The sequence below is a fragment of the Engraulis encrasicolus genome, chromosome 2 (genome assembly GCF_034702125.1).
Source record: "Engraulis encrasicolus isolate BLACKSEA-1 chromosome 2, IST_EnEncr_1.0, whole genome shotgun sequence".
NCBI classification, from domain to species: Eukaryota; Metazoa; Chordata; class Actinopteri; order Clupeiformes; family Engraulidae; genus Engraulis; species Engraulis encrasicolus.
Window position 1 is genome coordinate 53991828 of NC_085858.1, and position 18152 is coordinate 54009979.

The 18152-nt window shown below is 47.4% G+C and overlaps 1 protein-coding gene across 5 annotated transcripts in view; it reads left to right on the top strand.

The window, feature by feature from the left end:
* gpatch8 (G patch domain containing 8) overlaps positions 1-18152 on the top strand; it is a 39029-nt gene that overhangs the window by 12604 nt on the left and 8273 nt on the right. For 2 of the 5 annotated variants that reach the window (XM_063191800.1, XM_063191807.1), the window contains 5 exons: positions 6860-6932; positions 12540-12581; positions 15597-15664; positions 16435-16521; positions 17734-17877. In XM_063191800.1, coding sequence (XP_063047870.1) covers positions 15638-15664; positions 16435-16521; positions 17734-17877 — 258 coding nt within the window. In that variant the 5' untranslated portion in view covers positions 6860-6932; positions 12540-12581; positions 15597-15637. Of the gene's footprint in view, positions 1-5728; positions 6933-12539; positions 12582-15596; positions 15665-16434; positions 16522-17733; positions 17878-18152 lie in introns of those variants that run through there. The other 3 variants (XM_063191784.1, XM_063191813.1, XM_063191792.1) reach the window with 2 other exon arrangements.

Consider the following 18152-nt stretch of genomic DNA (forward strand, 5'->3'; position numbering starts at 1 on the left):
GCATGGTGCTTGTGCAACTGGGACTGCATTTTTCGCTGACAAGGCACGTAGATAATATCGCAGGCAGCTTCTCTCCCTCTCCCCCCTCTCTGTCTCTCTCTCTCTGTTTTTTCTCTCTCTCTTCCTCCTCTCCCTCTGTCTCTCTCACTCTCTGAGGCTGAAGGGCTTATCCTTTGCTCCCTCCCTCCCCCACATCAATGACAACAACGGCCTCTCCCTACATAAGCAAACTGCCCTGTCCTGTCCTGCGCACAGCCCAAAACCCAGAACAAGGGCAAACTGAAATAACAGGCGGTTGATTCTCATGCGATTATCCAGTGGATACGGTGGATCCTGCCATACTCGGGGCTGCCAGCCCATGCCTCTCCTCCTCATCTTCCTCCTCTCCTGCCCAACAATGCTGAGCGGAGCTGGATGAAGTGAGAGTGCCCTTCCGCCCGACCCCTGAAGGTTGTGATCGAGATGTGAGTCACGAAGGCTCCCTGCAGCGTTATGAATCACCAGAGAGGGAGAGAGAGAGAAAGAGAGATTAAAGCGAGAGAGGGAACAGGCAAAGGGAGAAAGCGGATGGGGACGGATACTGTTGGAGAGAGGGCAGACGGAAATGGAGGGATGGCGAAGAGATTGCAGAGAGAAGGGGGAGGAGGTCAAAGACATGAGTGGAATGAAAGAGTGGGCAGAGAGATGGATGGAGACAGGCTAGAGAGAGGGGGATGAAGAGGGGAGAGGGGAAAGAAAAATGAACGGGATGAAGGAGCCAGTGCAGAGAGGGAGTGAGAGAGGGGGAAGAGAAGGGCAGAGAGAGGAGGAAGAGAAAGGGCAAAGAGAGGGATGGGATGAAAGAGAGCAAAGGGAGATGGGCAGGATGCAGCGACAGCAGCAGCAGCAGCAGCAGGAGTAGAGTGTGGGCTGGATAGAGACCCAATGGCGCATTTATTTTTATTGCCCACAGTGTTCGCATAAATCCTTTATTAGTGTAGTAATTTGTCCGTCCTCGTGCCAGCTCAGCGCTGACCAAAAAAATCTCGACCTGCATTGTTACTAGACCTGCTGTGGCTTTAGCTGTGCCACCGGCTGTATATGTAGGCGAGGAAGTGTTCGAGCCTAGTCGATTCTCAGACCTGGCACTACATCTCTGCCAGAGTTTTCAAAGTTGTTTACAAAACCATTTATTTATTACCGGTACAGTAAACCATTTCGTCATGTCGCCTACGTACTGATGCTGTACTGAAAGAGCCAATACATTTTGTCTGCTGACTGTGTCTCAATAGGCTTAATGCTGGCCTTAAGAAATAGCCATTACACAGAGGGCCATTCATTCAGTCATTCAGCTTGATGCCAAACTGAATCAGATCAAGCCAATCCTGGGCAGCCGCGGAGGGGCCAGAGCCCCCGGACAAATGACCTGAAATGTCCTGCAGGCAGGGGCTTGGACTCAAATTCGGACGCCCCCATACCCCACACCCAGCACCTGTGCCTCGCCTGGCCAGGAGACGAGTCACCCCAGTTGGGGAGGGAGAGCAAGGAGAGATGGCCTAGCCCCAGCCCTAATAGCTCAACTGAAAAGCCTTCTTCTTCTCATGCTCCTGCACTATTGTCTATGGAGGGGGGTGGAGGACCGGGAGTCCAGCACACAGAGCACACTCCACACAGCTGTCAGTTGTTTTAAAAATATATATTATTCCATCCTCACACACACACTCAGACACACACACACATGCATGCATGCACATAATACACACCCATTGAGAAATGCATGCCGTTGTGTTGTCCAGCGCGCCTCGACCCCTGGCTTTCAGAGGCTTATCAGCCGTGCATTTTCTAGTGCCCCCATTCACACTGACGTGTGTGTGATTGAGACCACTACTCCGGGGACAGCTGTGTGGAAGTGTGCGTAAGTGTGTTTGTGCGTGTCCTTTCTTTGATTGTGTGTGTATGCTTGTGTGTGTGTGTACTAGTCCAATGGGCATCGTGAGTGTGTGCGTGCGTGCGTGTTAAAATGTATGTGTGTGTGTGGCAGTCCTGCCTCCATGCCCCTCCTCCTGCCTCTCATTGTGTGTGATTGGTAGGCGGCTAGAGGTCTGTGGTTCTTCATTTGGGACCTAGTGTTTACTTTTTTTATTATTATTACTTTGTTTTCCCCCACCTCTGTCTTTTGTTGTTTTCCTGACACACAGCCCCCTTACACGTATGTATTTTTTCACAAATTAGGTTTTTTTACACCTCTCCTGCCATTTTTTTTTTGAAATCGCCCCCTGTCTGTTTTCCCTTCTCTAACATTTATTGGATATTTGCTTTGCATGCATTAACTAGGTAGCACTCAGTACCTCTTACCTCTCTCACTCACTCTCACACCCCACATATGATAAACCTACGTCACCACCTGCTACAGGAGAGAAGAAACAAAGAGATGAGAGACGAGAGCACAGGGCAGCTCTCTCTCGCTCTCACACACGCGCACACACACACACACACACACACACACACACACACACACACACACACACACACACACACACACACACACACACACACACACACACTTCCTCAGTCAGGTGTATGATGGTGTGTGGGTGGCTGAGAGCTGGTGTGTGTGGTCTGTGATCAGCTGCAGTAAGTCGTGCTGATCAGCATGCCCTCCAGCCCAGCACCCACACTTAGCACTCCAGCACAGCAGCAGGTGGACGTACACATATTATTACTCACACATTCATATATGTATGCACGCATGCATGCAAATATACCCAAGATTGCCCTGTACAATAGGTCCAGACCTCCATGTCCCTTGCACACACACACACACACACACACACACACACACACACACACACACACACACACACACACACACACACACACACACACACACACACACACACACACACACACGTACCCTCTCCCATCTCACTTTCTCCTGGGGGTCAAGAGTCCTAAACACCGTTTTTGTCTTAGATTTTTTTTTTGTCCTTTTAATTTGTTTTTCATGTGTAACTATATTTAAAAAAAAACTAATACTTCTTATTTTTATGATTTTAATAGTCAAGTCAAAGTCACCACGTGAATATATGTTGCCATGCTTCTCACACCCATAGCCTGTACGTACCGTAGATGTGTTGTAACACTTGAATGCTGTGAGCTGTAAGTAGTGTGTGTGTAAGACTTGCGAGAGTAACCGTAGCACAAAACAAACAAACAAAAAAAGAGTTGGTGCGGTTTTGAGCACTAAAGTAGTGGTGACCAGTTTCTGGGCCCTTTTTTTTCCTTGTGTTGTGTGACGTCTGACTGTTCTTTTGACAGGCCAGTTTTTTAAAGCCAGGTTCGTATTGACATGTTTATCCTCCACCTGCACTGCTGTTGGACTCCTCAGCAATGTTGCTTTTTTTTCCATGTGTCTGTCTTTTTCTCTTTCTCTCTTTCTCATTTTTTGTTGTCGTTTTGTTGTTCTTTTTTTGTTCAAGTTTTTTTGTCTTTCCAAATGCACCCATCTTTTCCATCTCTGCACTCATTTTTTGCACGACACCCGTTCCGTCACCTTTGCAGAGACGCATTCCTCCGAACTCCCTAAACTCCGCCTCCCTCTGTTCTCCTGCTACTATTGGTCCGTCTCCTCCCACAGGACACCGGGAATTCCAATCAGAAACACAGAAATTTGATTCGCTCTCCTGAATTGCATTTGCACCTCCCCTATGAGTTCAGGGTTGTATTTGGTTCTCAGTTCCTCCTAAAAAAAACAGTTTCTACTGAAATATTTATGCAATCTGTGTTAGGTTGATGTTATCGTTCACTCAATATATAATCATTTATAGCAACAATTTATGTAAAGTACAGGTTACAGGATGGGCTTGTTGTTTGTGCAGTGGACATGGAGGACACTGCAACCTTACCCCCCCCCCCCCCTCCTAGCCAGCCAGCCAGTGGAGCGTAGCTGTGAGAGAGAGAGAGAGAGAGAGAGAGAGAGAGAGAGAGAGAGAGAGAGAGAGAGAGAGAGAGAGGAGAGAGAGAGAGAGAGAGAGAGAGAGAGAGAGAGAGAGAGAGAAGAGAGAGAGAGAGAGAGAGAGAGAGAGAGAGAGAGAGAGAGAGAGAGAGAGAGAGAGAGAGAGAAGAGAGAGAGAGAGAGAGAGAGAGAGAGAGAGAGAGAGAGAGAGAGAGACTTGCGTCCACTGCTGCAGAGCTTGCTGCAATGCAGGCCAGGTGGGCGGGGTTTATCTCACTGCTGCACCACAAGCATCCTCTTGTCTTCTGTGTGTCTATCCAGAGTAAATTAGGAATTGTGGGTAACGTAGTTTGATAGACCATTTGTTACCGAGGCATTAGTGGTTGAAGTTGCTGCTGCAAACACACGGTGCCTTATGTCAGGGAGCTGCTTAGATTGAGAAGTGTACTGAAGCAGCAGAAATAGTGTAGACATCAGGACACACACACGGAAAGGGAAGCAGGCAGAAACACAGGAACATCCCTCAGGCCTGTTCAGTGCAGAAATGAGACTTTATCGCGAAACCATCCGGTGGAAACATCCACGTATGTTTCTCTCTCTCTCTCTCTCTCTCTCTCTCTCTCTCTCTCTCTCTCTCTCTCTCTCTCTCTCTCTCTCTCTCTCTCTCTCTCTCTCTCTCTGTCATCTGACCTCGTGGTCTAATATAGCTCCCTCATTTACAGCGTAATAATCTTCTCGTAATGGTCCTGACTCTTGTCAACACACCATTAGCCTGCAGCCATCTTGTACCGCAGTCATAACCTCATGTTTGAGAGAGGTTTGAACATGAAATAGAGAACTTCTGAAGGGGAGGTGCTATCCCAGGTTTGAATTTGAACTGAAGAAAAGCGTGATTGGACAGTTTTCCTAAATACACTTACATCACCAGTTGTGAACCAATGAAAAGGTGGAGGCAACGGGGGAAAATGTGGAGGGGTGCGTCATGCGCGGATGACCAACAGACAACCTTATAGGCTCTAACATCACCTGCGCTCTCACCTTGTGTGTTCTGAGCCATCCAATCAGTGCCTTGCCTGCATTGCCCCAAGCCTTCCCCCCTCCCCCTTTCCTCGTCTGGGCAGCCAATGATTGTCGTCTTCGTATCTGGTTAGATGGCCCTTGACAGCCTGCCCCTCCCCTTGTCCCTCCTTGTGCATCATTTGCTGTGTGCCTGCGCTCATCTCGCTCATCGATCATTCAGCGAGCTGATTGGCTCTCCTCACCTGCTTCCTGTGCTCATGGGTCGACTAACGCTAGACCGCCCTCAGCTCGGCTCGGCCCTCCAAACCCTCCCTTTTGTTGATGATTTAACACCAGATGCATGCTGGGTAGATTTTTGAGTTGTGAGTCTCCTCCTCCTCCTCCTCCTCCTTACCTCCCTTGTTTTTGTTTTCGTTTTTGTTGACCTCCTTCACCTGTGTGGACCTGCAATGGTTTTTTGCCGTTTCCTTTTTTAATTTATTATGTTTCTGTTGTGGTTAGCTGTTGAGCTTGGAGTCCTGAGAGCGTTTTTTCTTTTTGTTGTTGTTGTGTTGAATGATGAGTATGATGATGATGGCACTGATAATGATTTTATGATTGACTGTGTGTTCCGGTGGGAAAGTCTTGCATTTCCCAACCCCTTATTTTCCTCTTGCTTTTTTCATCTCCTCTCTTTTTTGTCCCATGTCTCTCTCTGTCTCTGCTGACCTATTACTGGACATCTAAAAGTGTCACAACGTGCCCCCCCCCCCCCCCCCCCCCCCCCCCCCCCCCCCCCCCTCCATCCCCCCTCCCTCCCTTTTGCACATGCACAGGACCTTGGTGTGGTAGCCCAAGGCCTTTCTCACCCCTCCCTCTGCTTTACCTCCTTCTTGCATACCCTTTTTCTCTCTTTTTTGTTTCATCTCTCCATCTCTTGTCTTTCTCTGTGGCTCTCCTTTCTCTCTCTCTGTGCCTTTCTCTCGCTGCCTCTATTCTTATTTCCCTCTCCTCCTCTGTCTTCTTATTTCCCTCTCCTCCTCTGTCTTCTTATCTCACTCCTACTCTCCATTGCTACGTCTTCTGTTGTCATTGTTTCCCGAACATCTAGACAACTCATAGAAGTTTCTAGCTGCTTTTATATGTTTTGCTTTCAGTCATTTTTCGCTTTCTGGCTAATGCACCCGTGTTGTTCCCACTCTATGCCTCTCCGTGTTATGTGCGTGGTGTGTGTGTGTGTGTGTGTGTCTGAGTGTGTGTTTGTCTCCGTGTCTGCGTGTGTGGTGGTTTATATATGTATGTGTCGTGTCATACGTATATAAGCTCCTCTCTTCTCTTCGAGGAGTCTGTATAGAGGGCTCTGTAGCAGTGTTAGTTAGCAGTAGCAGAACCCCCAATGACTCGCTACTAGGCTAGGATGAAAGGGGCAGCCCGAAAACGCCCCAGTTATCGAAAGATAAGTAACGGACAGCACAGATAGATGTGAAAAACGGTAGAAACACAGCGAGAATAATCATGTACCCTAAGATAGACCAGTCACCTCTGTTTTGTTCTTGTTGTCCCAACTCCTGTTCTTACTCCTCCTCCTCTTTACCTCCTTCTCCTCCTCCTTCCTCCTCCTCCTCCTTCCCAGTCCTCTGTTTTATCTCTCTCTCTCTCACCTGCTCCTCTTCCTCACTGATGAAGGGTAACTCAGGAGTGTAATGTATGAGGAGCAGCAGAAGGAGGATGAGGAGAATTATGGTCTTGTATATGGTGATGTATAGGATGATGGTAGCTGTGCTGCTTTGTGTGTGTGTGTGTGTGTGTGTGTGCACAGTGTGAGTGTGAAGATGTGTCTGTGCGTGCGTGCGTGCACGGTGAAAGGCTTCTCTTATTAGTGGAATATTTGTGGTCTCTTCTCTCTCCCCTGTATCCCCCTGGCAGGATAACATCGGTCACCGGCTCCTGCAGAAGCATGGCTGGAAGCTGGGACAGGGCCTGGGCAAGACCTTGCAGGGTAAGGCTGCAACCTTTCGCTCACTTATCCATCACTTTATCTCTCTCTCTCTTCTCTTGTCTCCTCTCCTCTCCTCTCCTCTCTCCTCTCTTCTCTTGCTCCTCTCTCCTCTCCTCTTTTGACTCCTCATCTTTATATTGCCACTGGTTTGATCTCAAGATGTGTATATATCTTCCCATCTCGCTTGCCACCCCACCCCACCCACATACCCAATCCCCTCTCCCCTACCCCTTCCCTGTTCTCTCACTGTTATTTGCTATCTGTCTGTCTCTCCCTCTCCTTCTCTCTCTCTCTAGCTCTCTCTTCTTCTTTCTCTTTTTAAAGGACGCTCTGAAAGAAAAACAGGGCAGAAATGAGGGTGATTCATTTGAAAAGCAAATGGATACGAGTGTGTGTGTGTGTGTGCGCGTGTGCGTGTGCGCGTGTGCGTGTGTGTGTGTATATGTGCGTGTGTCCGCGGGTGCGTGGGCCCGCGTCTGTGTGCATGCGCTTGTGTGCGTGTGTGCATGTGTCAGACGGACAGAGAGGGGGGGGGAGAAAGAGTGAGAGTAGGGTCTGTTCTCTGATGTCAGATGAACAAGTAAAACTAGGGTGGAGGGTATCTAGAAGGAAAGGATGGGGCTGAGGGCACAGGGAAGAGAGAGGATGGGGGAGAGGGGGAAGAGCAAAAACAGGCAGCGCGTTCTCCATGACCGTATTCCTGTCCCATGATGCACCAGGGTTCAAGGTGACGTGAAAGTCAAACAGAAGTGAGGCAAGAAAGCGCACGGCATGAGCCTTTACGAAAAAGGGGAACGTGGCCAAAGATGTGACCAGTTTAAATGACCATTTGGATTTAGAATGTTCTGCAAGCTCTGGCGACACACACAGCCAACAAAAGAGCTCTGTTCGAGAGCCCCTCCTTCTAGAATTTGGCTCATTTGTAAATGAAGACAGAGCAATACACACATTCCGTCACATACGCACACACACTCACACATACACATCCATACGCATACACCCATTAACATACGCACAAACAGATACACAGTGATCTCAGGGAAAACACTTGTAATATTGTGCACTTGGAGACAAACCAGTGCATTCGCGTTTAGTGGGCTTTATGTGTCTGGGAAACTATTGAGATTGCGTTTGGAGATGACTGTGAGAGAAGAGAAAAGAGAGCTTGGGGCGGGGGTGGGGGTTATATCGCCACATACAGTAAATTATAAACAATTTGCTGGATTGTCTTCTGTAATTACAGACTTTGGAGACAGAGGCACACAGTAAGATTTAGCATGTATTCTACAGAGTTGAGGCATACATCTTCTGAGGTCCTGCCCTGTGGTGCCTCACTGTGTAGAAAAACTGTGCAGAGATCATTTGCCACCATTATCTTTTCAGTCCTCACCCAGCATCTTTAAACCATCTCTGTAGCAGTAAGACTTGAATGTGTGTGTTTGCCGTCACTGTGCTAAGGTCAGTTACCATTTATTTTTTCAGCCCTCATTTAAATAGTTTCCGCAGCAGCCAAGAGCGTAGTGTGTGTGTGTGTGTGTGTGTGAGTTTGTGTGTTTGTCGCTGTGTGCGCTTGCGCACTGGTTTAGCAGTGATGTGATGCCTGGGGAGCTGATGTCACTGTTGGCCAGGGGAGCGACGTGCGTTGCAGTGCAGTGGAGTGTAGTGTAGAGTAGAGGCATTGATTGGGGAGGTTGTGGGGTCAGGTGATTTAGTGCTGTTCCAGCCACACTCCCACGCTGATACAGCCCCACGGAACACAGCCCAGAACCTCCTGTTTTTCCAACTGGCCCTCTTTTTTTCTCTCTCTTTCTCTCTCTCTCTCTCTCTCTCTCTCTCTCTCTACCTCTCTCTTTCTCTCTCTCTCTCTCTCTCTCTCTCTCTCCTCCCTCTCTTCCCTGCAGCAGACCGCATCTGCACTGCATTAGCACAGTTAAACCCGCTAATGGAAAACACCAACCACATACACACAAACACACACACTATTGCTCTTTCACTCTGTCTTTCTGTTTTTCTGTCTGTCTCTCTGTATCTCTCCCTCTGGCTCCCTCTCTCTCCCTGTCTGCCTCAAAGTTTCTCTCCTTCTCACATCGCTTTCATTTTATATTACACACACGTAATATTATACTACAAACCTTTATATTACAAACCTGAATTTCCCCCTGGGGATCAATAAAGTTACTCTACTCTACTCTACTCTACATCCCTTTTTTTTGCGCCGGTCATAGAGGCCCTGGGTGTGTGGCGAATTACAGTGGGGTTGGTATGCACGTGTGTGTATCCAGGACTGGGTGCGCTTGTCGTCCTGACCAAATAGGGTGGGTTTCTTACACGCGCTCCCCTCGGCTGCATCTGATAAGGAGAGGAAATGGGTTAGTTTCACTTCCCAAAGGAGAAAGAGGACAGGATAGGAATGCAGGAGGGTGAAGGATGGCAGTAGGGGAAGAGAGACGGAGCCAGAGGGATGAGGGGGAGAGAGAGGGAGAGATTGGGCACAAGATCCAGGGAGGGCGGAGGGAAAGGGAAGAAAGGGGGAGGGGGTAACATTATTGAAGAACAACTAATAGAGGAAGAGTGGAAAGTCTGATCGCTTCTCCTCCCCTCTGTCAGGGTCTCTGGCGTCATTTCTTCAGCTCGGAGTCGGCACACAACCCTCCGCTGTGTGCGTGTGTGTGTGTGTGTGCGTGCGTGTGTGACTAAAAGAAAGCACATGATGGCAATAAACTAATGGAGCGGCTTGGGAGTGTAATTTTGCCTTTACCTCTAACCTGCAGTTTTTCCCTCCCCTGTTGTCCAGGAGACAGGTTCAGGCTGAGTTTGCATGTTGATTAGACGTATCGCTTTGTATGTTTATTCCCCCCAAAGTTTGACTTTCTGTTGAATTGACTCTGTTTTCATTCTTCTTTTTTTTGTTTCTGTTGTTTTTGTTTTTTCTTTTTTTTATCATTTGTTTTTTTTAGGTAAGGTTTGTAGGACCCACTCCCCCCCTTATGTGACGTGTGTATGTGGTGTGTGTGCGTGCGTGTGAGTGTGTTAAGTGTGAACGGGAATAGGCTAACCCTTCTTCATAAAGTAGCCTAACGTCTTCTCTTAGCGCTGTCCTCTTTAAGCTTGATATCACTAAACCTATCTGCTGAATAATGCCAGCAATGTGATTTGATTTGACGTGCCAAACTAAATGAGAGCCGTTAAAAAAAAGAAAGCCAGAATGACTGACTGATTGATTGATGATGGGGAATTTCTCTTTGATTGGGAAGATGACGCATCATCATCATCATCATCATATTAAGAGTTTTATATTCGCGACGTTTTCCCCTGATTAGTGGCTGCCATGGGAAGAGGGGATACAGATGTTGTACATAGTGTTTTTATTCCTTTCCCTGATTGGCTGAGCGAGAGCTTTGCTCTGATTGGCTATTGGTTATGACTCCGCCTCCTGTGAATGATTTGCAGAATGAGCCTGAAACTCCGCCCACTCCCTTCCCTCTTTTTTTTCTTCCTCATTTTTTTTTCTTTTACTCTCTTGTCTTGTTTCCTTCTTCCTGTCCGTGACGTTACCCGTGTCCGTGTGGTTGTTTTATGGGTGTGGTGTGTACGTTTGTAGGGGTGTGTGTGTGCGTGTGTGCGCGTGTGTGTGTTTGTGTTGGTCACTGCTGAGGGTGTGGGGCCAAGGTTCGTTGGCTTGCAGGAAAACCTCACAGCAGCCATTGCCCAATACCCAGCCCCAGAGTCCCCCCACCCACTCAGACCTTGTTCAGACCAGGACCACTGAGGCCCCAAAGCTCCCAGTCCCTTCCTGCCTACCATCGCCTCCCACCACCCCACCACCCTTTACCCACCCAAAGACTTATAAGCAGCACAGGAGTGGAGGAGAGCATCAAGCATCAGTGTCAGATTAAGATTTATTGGCCCCAGGGATGTGCTGAGTCTTTAATAATAAAATAATAAGGATAATGCATTTTATTTGGCATAAAACACCCAAGGTCACCTTTCACACTTAAAACCTTTAGTACATGTTCAACAAACAAGTTTACGGCTACATTCAATGGGCTGTTTTCTGTTTCTCAGCATCTTTCTGTTTACTCTCATTCACTCTACTGCTAACTACCAGCCCAAACACGAGGGTAATATTTCCTTGTAATCCATGAGTTTTCATGTTCATCATGAGAGACAAGTGCAGTCGACTTACTGCGTGCACAACTGTCTTTTTGACTCTACCTAACTGCTGTATAATGTGCCTCCCACCAAGGACAACTTCAGAACACAATACAATCACAAAATTGCATTGGTATACACTGCTCAAATTTCTGATTAAATGTACCATGCCGTTTTCGTCGCAATTTGGCAGACCTTCTGCATAGGTGGCCTGGGTGCCCTTTAGAGCAGTGATTCTCGACTGGTGGGTCAGGACCCAAAAGTGGGTCGCGGAGGGTTCCTGGGTGGGTCGCGGACCTGTGATGCAATGCACTAAAAATGACTATGATGTTGAAGACAGAGTGAAACATGGTTAATAGGCCTTTTCCTCTCCACTACTTCATAAGATACATTGTATATCAGCATACAATGCAAATAATAATGCATATTATGAAATGCATGATAATATTTTTTATTATTATTGGAAGAATCTGACGGTGCTACATGCAGTTTGGTTCACAACCTATTGACCACGGCAAATTGTGGGTCACAAGACTATTCCAGTTGAGAACCACTGCTTTAGAGCCATGTCAAGGTCATTTCTCAGAGCCCTCCCCATGGTGCTTCTTAAAAGTCAAGTCTGTCTGTCTGTCCCCGAGTGCACCACTCACCTTGGAATCTGCCTGCCAGGAGGAAGTTGTTCCCCTCTCAGTACTGTATGTATGTCTTCCTGCTCCCACCTCCCCAATACCCCCGTTATCCTCCCCTGCCCGAGAATGTTCCCCCTTGCAAGGTAGCATGGTAAGCCGAGAGGGAGGTGGTGGTGGTGGTGGTGGTGGGTAGGTCGTGACAGTCAGTGAGTGGATAGATAGACAGACAGACGGATGGATGGATGGATGTGTGGGATGGTGGTGCCATGGTGGTCCAAGGACACTGGGTGTTCTCTCTCTCTCTTTCTCTGTCTCTTCACCAGAGCGGAGCAGAGCGAGTCCCACTAAAGAGAGAGGAGAGGACAGGCGAGGAGAAGGGTGACTCATTGTTCTGATCTTTGAGAGGACAAAAAACCCCAAAAAAACAAAAGCTATACCAAAATTTGGGGCTTCAAGCATGAATTGAACTGAGTAAGTCAGATTCGGTCCAATTTTAGCACAAGCGTACTGCGGCATTCAAAGGAACAAGATGACACTTTGAAATGTCCTTCCAAACCTGTAAGGACAGTGACGCCGAACAGTGGCAAATGACATCAGCCACAGTTGTCAAATATGAAAACATTATCAGATCACGGACAATCAACTGCTGTTGAATGGGTGGTGCGGCGAAAGGCAGATGGACTGTTGTGAGGGTATTCCTGCAGCTCCCTTAGACCCCTCCCCCTTCCTCCCCTCCTCCTGTAACTCCTCCCCTTGACCTTTGACCCCTAAGCCCTCTGTATGCCTCAATCTTCCTGCTTAACCAATTGGTGTTTCTTTTTTGCAGCATTATGATCCTGGCCATGTTGTGCTGATGGTAAACTTAGTGGTAAATGTTCTTTTTCCCCCTGATTGATTCTTTTTCATTGTTTTATTTACTATTTTTGTTGTTTTTTTGTTTTGTTTTGTTTGTTTGTTTTTGTTTACACAACCCCTCCCCTCCCCCCCATTTTGTTTTTCCTCCCTCCCATTTTGGTTTATAATTCCTGTCATCAGAGCACCAGTGTTTTTATTATATAGGCTTTCAACCCTCTCCTCCTCCTCCTTCTCCTCCTCTCCCTCTTTCTTTCTTTTTACCCGTTCGTACTGAAGTGTTAGCCTTCATCTTGCCGCCTGTGTATCTGTGGTCATGTCTCTTCTCCTAGAGCATCCCTATGATGTTTGATTTCAGTTTTTTTTTGTATTATCTTTATTTGTGTGTGTGTGTGTGCGCGCGTGTGTTTGTGTGCAAGGGGTTTTGGAGGGAGGGATCTTGGATTCACTTCCTTTTTTTGTGTCTGCAGGCTGGTGGTGTATAAGACAATTCCCTCCCACACACAAACATGAGAGTGGTGGCCTATTGCGGCTTCTCTGAGCGTCAACTGTCAAGAATGGGGCGGTTTAGCATTGTTGTAGATGATTGACACATACTGTACTGCATGAACATCGGGCATCATGGTGAAGACACACGCACACATGGATACACACACACACAAACTGAGACTCTTGGTCTCTCTCTCACACATGCGCGAACACACACACACACACACACACACACACACACACACACACACACACACACACACACACACACACACACACACACACACACACACAGAGTTCCTTCCTGTGGTGTCCTGGTGGTGAGGCAGTACTGTGGGGATGTCAGGGCTTTCACTATACCATTGGGCTAAAGCTGCTAAAGTGCATCTGGACAAATCTGACCTAGGTACCAGACAAGCTAAGATGGGGCTGGGACTGTCCACAAACACATACACACACAGAATTTGGTTTAGCACTGTCTCAGGGCTAGCCCTAATGAGAAGGACAGGGTTCAACCAACTCCTCATCGTCCACATTCACTCATGTCATTAGTTCTGGCCCTGTATGCATGCTCACTAGGTGTGTGTGTGTGTGTGTGTGTGTGTGTGTGTGTGTGTGTGTGTGTGTGTGTGTGTGTGTGCGCGTGCGCGTGTGTGCGCGTGTGCGTGCGTGCGCGCGTGCGTGCCCTGGCCTTGTCTTGTATGGTCGGTTGGGATGTATGTGTCTATTGCTGTATGTGTGTCTATTCTTGTGTGTGTGTGAACAGCCCCTACCCCCCTTCCATTTGATTGTGAGATTCAACATGGGTGTGAGCGTGTGTGTGGCCTGCCCTGTTGAACATAGATTTTTAAATGTATAATCATGGCTTACGCCCAGCTCACTCTTAGCCCTCCTCAGTAGTCATTTTGCGATGATTAAAAAAAAAAAAAAAAAAGTCAAAGGCCGTTAAGTGATTGAGCACATGTAGGCTACTTCGCCTGTATGTTTCCAACATAGCCAGAGCCCAAGGGGATAACAGCCTGTGATGGGAGGTGGTTCTGCCAGAGACACAAAAAAAGGAAAGGGAAAAACTGAAACCAAACTATAAAGGATTGAACAGAGTCGTGATTGGCTGTATTCATGGCGGCAGTCCCTTGCAGCAGCAGCTCAGTATGACTATATATTTTACTTTTTTCTTTTGTTTTGTTTTCCCTTTCTCTCTCCTCTTCTCCTCTTTGTTTTTGTGCCTCTTACCCCACAACCGCCCTGTGTGTGTGTGTGTGTGTGTGTGTGTGTGTGTGTGTGTGTGTGTGTGTGTGTTTCTGTCTGTGTGGCAGACAGTGGGTATTGGCGTGTGAGGGTGAGTGAAAATATCTGTGTGTTTGTGTGCGTGTGTGTGTGCGCGCCCTGGTCTTTTTTAGCGCAGGTAAGTAACACCTCCCCCTGCACTTGTCACCATGGCGAACTCTGACCTGTGACGTCACTGCTGCTGCTGTAGCTCAGTGCTTGTGTCCTTTCACTCAGTATTTTTTCTACTCTTTCTTTTTTTCTCTTCTCTACCTCCTTCTCTCTGTTGCTTCATTTGGCTGGTTATGAGTGGATTAAGCAATTACGTGTCAATCTCCAACCGTAGTGTTTTCTTTTGATTGTCTCCTCTTTTTGTTTTTTTGGCTTTATTGTTTTCGTTTTGATTTCTCCATTATGTTTTCTTTTGGTTGTTTTTTATTTTTTTTCATTTACTATTTCTCCGTTTGTTTGTTCTCTGAATTAATTGTCCTCTGGCCCAGTCCTTTTCACAGCTTGCGTAGTTGTTGTAAAGGTAACGAGATGACCGCGAGGACGAGGATGTAGGATGAGTGTTTTGTATGTGGTCCGCTGTGAGATGGCTTCCCTACAGGTCAGCTGGAGTGGTGCTCTGTCACCCAGTGGTGGGAAAAAATGCTAAATGAAGTACAGAATAATAAAGACGGAGAGAAAAAGAGAGATGGATGAAGCTCCATCAGTTTACCTCCTGCTGACTGCCATCCTATTCTAAGTGCTCCTGCACTTGTCAACAGTTGATACATTAATAGTGCATAAAGTGCGTCAACAAAATGAAGACGCAAAATAGTGGATTTTGTTTTCACAAAAGGCAAAGGCTTCCAAAAAATTGATTCCTCAGCTTAGAGTATCACAAATTTTCTCCCACTTCAAAAATGAGTTTCCATTTGGCCTTGAGAGTGTCCGCCAGTAGCCAGGCAACGTGCTGTGAGGTGTCCTGGCGTGCAGCAAGCTGTGAGAAAGGCTGGCCGTTTGGTTCACTGTAGCTTTCTGGTCTCTTGCACTTGAAGGCAGTCTCTCTCTCTCTAACCCAGCACCCTGTGCCCTGCGCAGGCTATCACCTACCCCTCCTCCCTCACCCCCACCCCCCACAACCCTCCTCCCTGCCCCCCTGTTTTTATTTGCGCTGCGCCTGAACTTGTACAAGACGAGACTAACGCTGTATCCTTTCTCTGCCACCCCCCTTCCTCCATCCTTCCCCACCCCTCCACCCCCTAAAAAAAAAAATCCACAAACCAAACAGGCCGGACTGACCCTGTGCCCATCATCCTCAAGCATGATGTCATGGGGATGGGACGCATGGAGATGGAGGTAAGGAGCCCGGGGCTGGATATGTGTCACTGATTTAGTTTGCCAAATGTGGTCGCACACAACATATGCAATAACAGGCAGTGTGTATGCCTCAGTCTCTGTGTGTATTTTGTTCTTTGTGTGTTTGTGTGTGTGAGAGAGAGAGTTCATCTTCAGGTCATCTCGTCAGCTGAACATTTTTGTGCACATAATGTGTGTTTCAGCATTATTGTGTATCATAGTGTTTTTTGTGTGCTTTTTTCCTGTGTATTTGTCAATGCGTTTGTCTGACCTTTTGAGTCTGTATCTTGTGCTTGGTGTGTGTTTTTGTGCTTATATGTCTCTTTTCTGCGTGAGTGTAGCATTCTCAGTGTTACCATGTGTACGCCTGGACCTGGATAGGTTTTGTGCTAGGGAGTGTATGGTGTATTGATTGATTGATTATGCATACGTGTCTGACCTGATGTGTTGCGTGCACATGTTTTCTGACCGGTGTGTCGTCTGCATGTTTTTTAAAGCATGTCTTTGTGTTGTCTATGTGTGTGTGTTGATGCACCTGTGCGGTGCTGTGTAGCTGAATTATGCACATCTCAGTGTGCTGTGTTGGGTATTGTAGCTGGACTACTGTATGCAAAGGAGCTTCATGTGATTCTTGCGTGTGTGTGTGTGTGTGTGTGTGTGTGTGTGTGTGTGTGTGTGTGTGTGTGTGTGTGTGTGTGTGTGTGTGTGTGTGTGTGTGTGTGTGTGTGTGTGTGTGTGTGTGTGTGTGTGTGTGTGTGTGTATGTTGTAGCTGGAGACTGCAGAGGACGCCACAGAGAAGCGGCGCGTGCTGGAGATTGAGAAAGAGGACACAGAGGAGCTGCGGCAGAAGTACAAGGTCAGTGTCTCCTGCCGTGACTCAGCGCTTTCATCTCTCCCCGTCGCTCCCTTTCTCATTCAGTCACTCCCACTTTCCCACTGTCCCCCTCTCTCCTTTTTCCATCTCTCTTTTTCGTTCCATCAGCCTGTTTCCCCCTCTTCTATGCCCTGCCTCCTTTTTTCCCTCTGCTCTCCTTTCAATCTCTCTCTCTCTGTCTCTCTCTCTCTGTTATTTCTCTCTTGAGCACTTTTTATCTCTCTCCCCCTTCTTTGTCATTCCTCTCTTATCTCTCTATCTCTCTCTCTCTCTCTCTCTCTCTCTCTCTCTCTCTCTCTCTCTCTCTCTCTCTCCCTCCCTCTTTCACTCTCTGTCATTAATTCCTCTCTTGTGCATTCTCTCTCTCTCTGTCTTTCTGTCTGTATCTCTATCTCGCTTTTCTCCTCTCCCTCTTTGCTTTCTGCTGATAGACTACAAATGTGTTGAGAAACTGCACCACAGTAGCTGAGCAGGGTGATCTGCATTTCTGATATCCATTTTGGACACTTCCCCATGATCATCTAAAACAAGCAAGCTGAACACATGACTGTTAAACGCAGTCATGTAAATTCATACATTTATAACAAAATGCATGTCGAGGCCTACATGTAAAATTAAATGCATGTTTACTAGGCCTGTAACGATATACTCAACTCACGATTTGGTTTGCGTTGTGGCGCAGCGTGCTAAGCCCTGCACATATGGGCTTGCATGGCCATTGCAGGCATTCAAAAACAGCGCTCATGGCCCCGCCATGGCTGGCGCGATAGGGCACTGTACCAGAGAGAGTAGAGAGAGAGAGGTTCCATTGGCCCATTGTTTCCGGGTTCTATTATTGCAAGGGGGAGGGGGGTGAAATCCCCCTTTAGGCAGACCTAGGCAGACCTAAGGACTGTTCTATTCAATGCTAGGAGTATTATGACACGCCCCTTTAGGCGGACCGGAACCTGGTCATGTTAGGTGCCCATAGAAACCTATTACATTGGCATATCTCTATATACTTAAAGAATCTCTGACTGTACTGCTACACCGGCGTCCCAGGTCCTTTGCTGATGCCTCCTCTCTCGCCCTGCTTGCTTCCTGTCGGTCACGACTGTCCTATTGCAAAGTTAAAAAAAACAACAACATTGAAAAAGAGACAAGAACGGCTCTCATTAGTTTTCTTATGTCTGTGCACTGTGTGTTTGTGTTCAGGACTATGCTGAGAAGGAGAAAGCCATTGCCAAAGCTCTGGAGGACCTGAGGGCTAACTTCTACTGTGAACTATGCGACAAGCAGTACACCAAACACCAGGAGTTCGACAACCACATCAACTCCTACGACCACGCGCACAAACAGGTGAGGAGGAGGAGGCGTGTCACATCCTTTTTGCACTTATTTGCAATAAATGTATATCAGTAGCCCCTTCACTCGGTTAAGGAGGACAAATCCCAACCACAGTAGCGGTGTTCGCAATGTGAATGACACTCAACTCTTAGCAGTCTGGAACTGATCTTCACATTGCTCCCAAAAGAAATGAATCACAGCCTTATGGAATTATTTGTTGTCTTGATTTAAAAACAAGACTTTCTTTTTTATCTGCACTTACTAGTCATTTTCCATGACACACACGG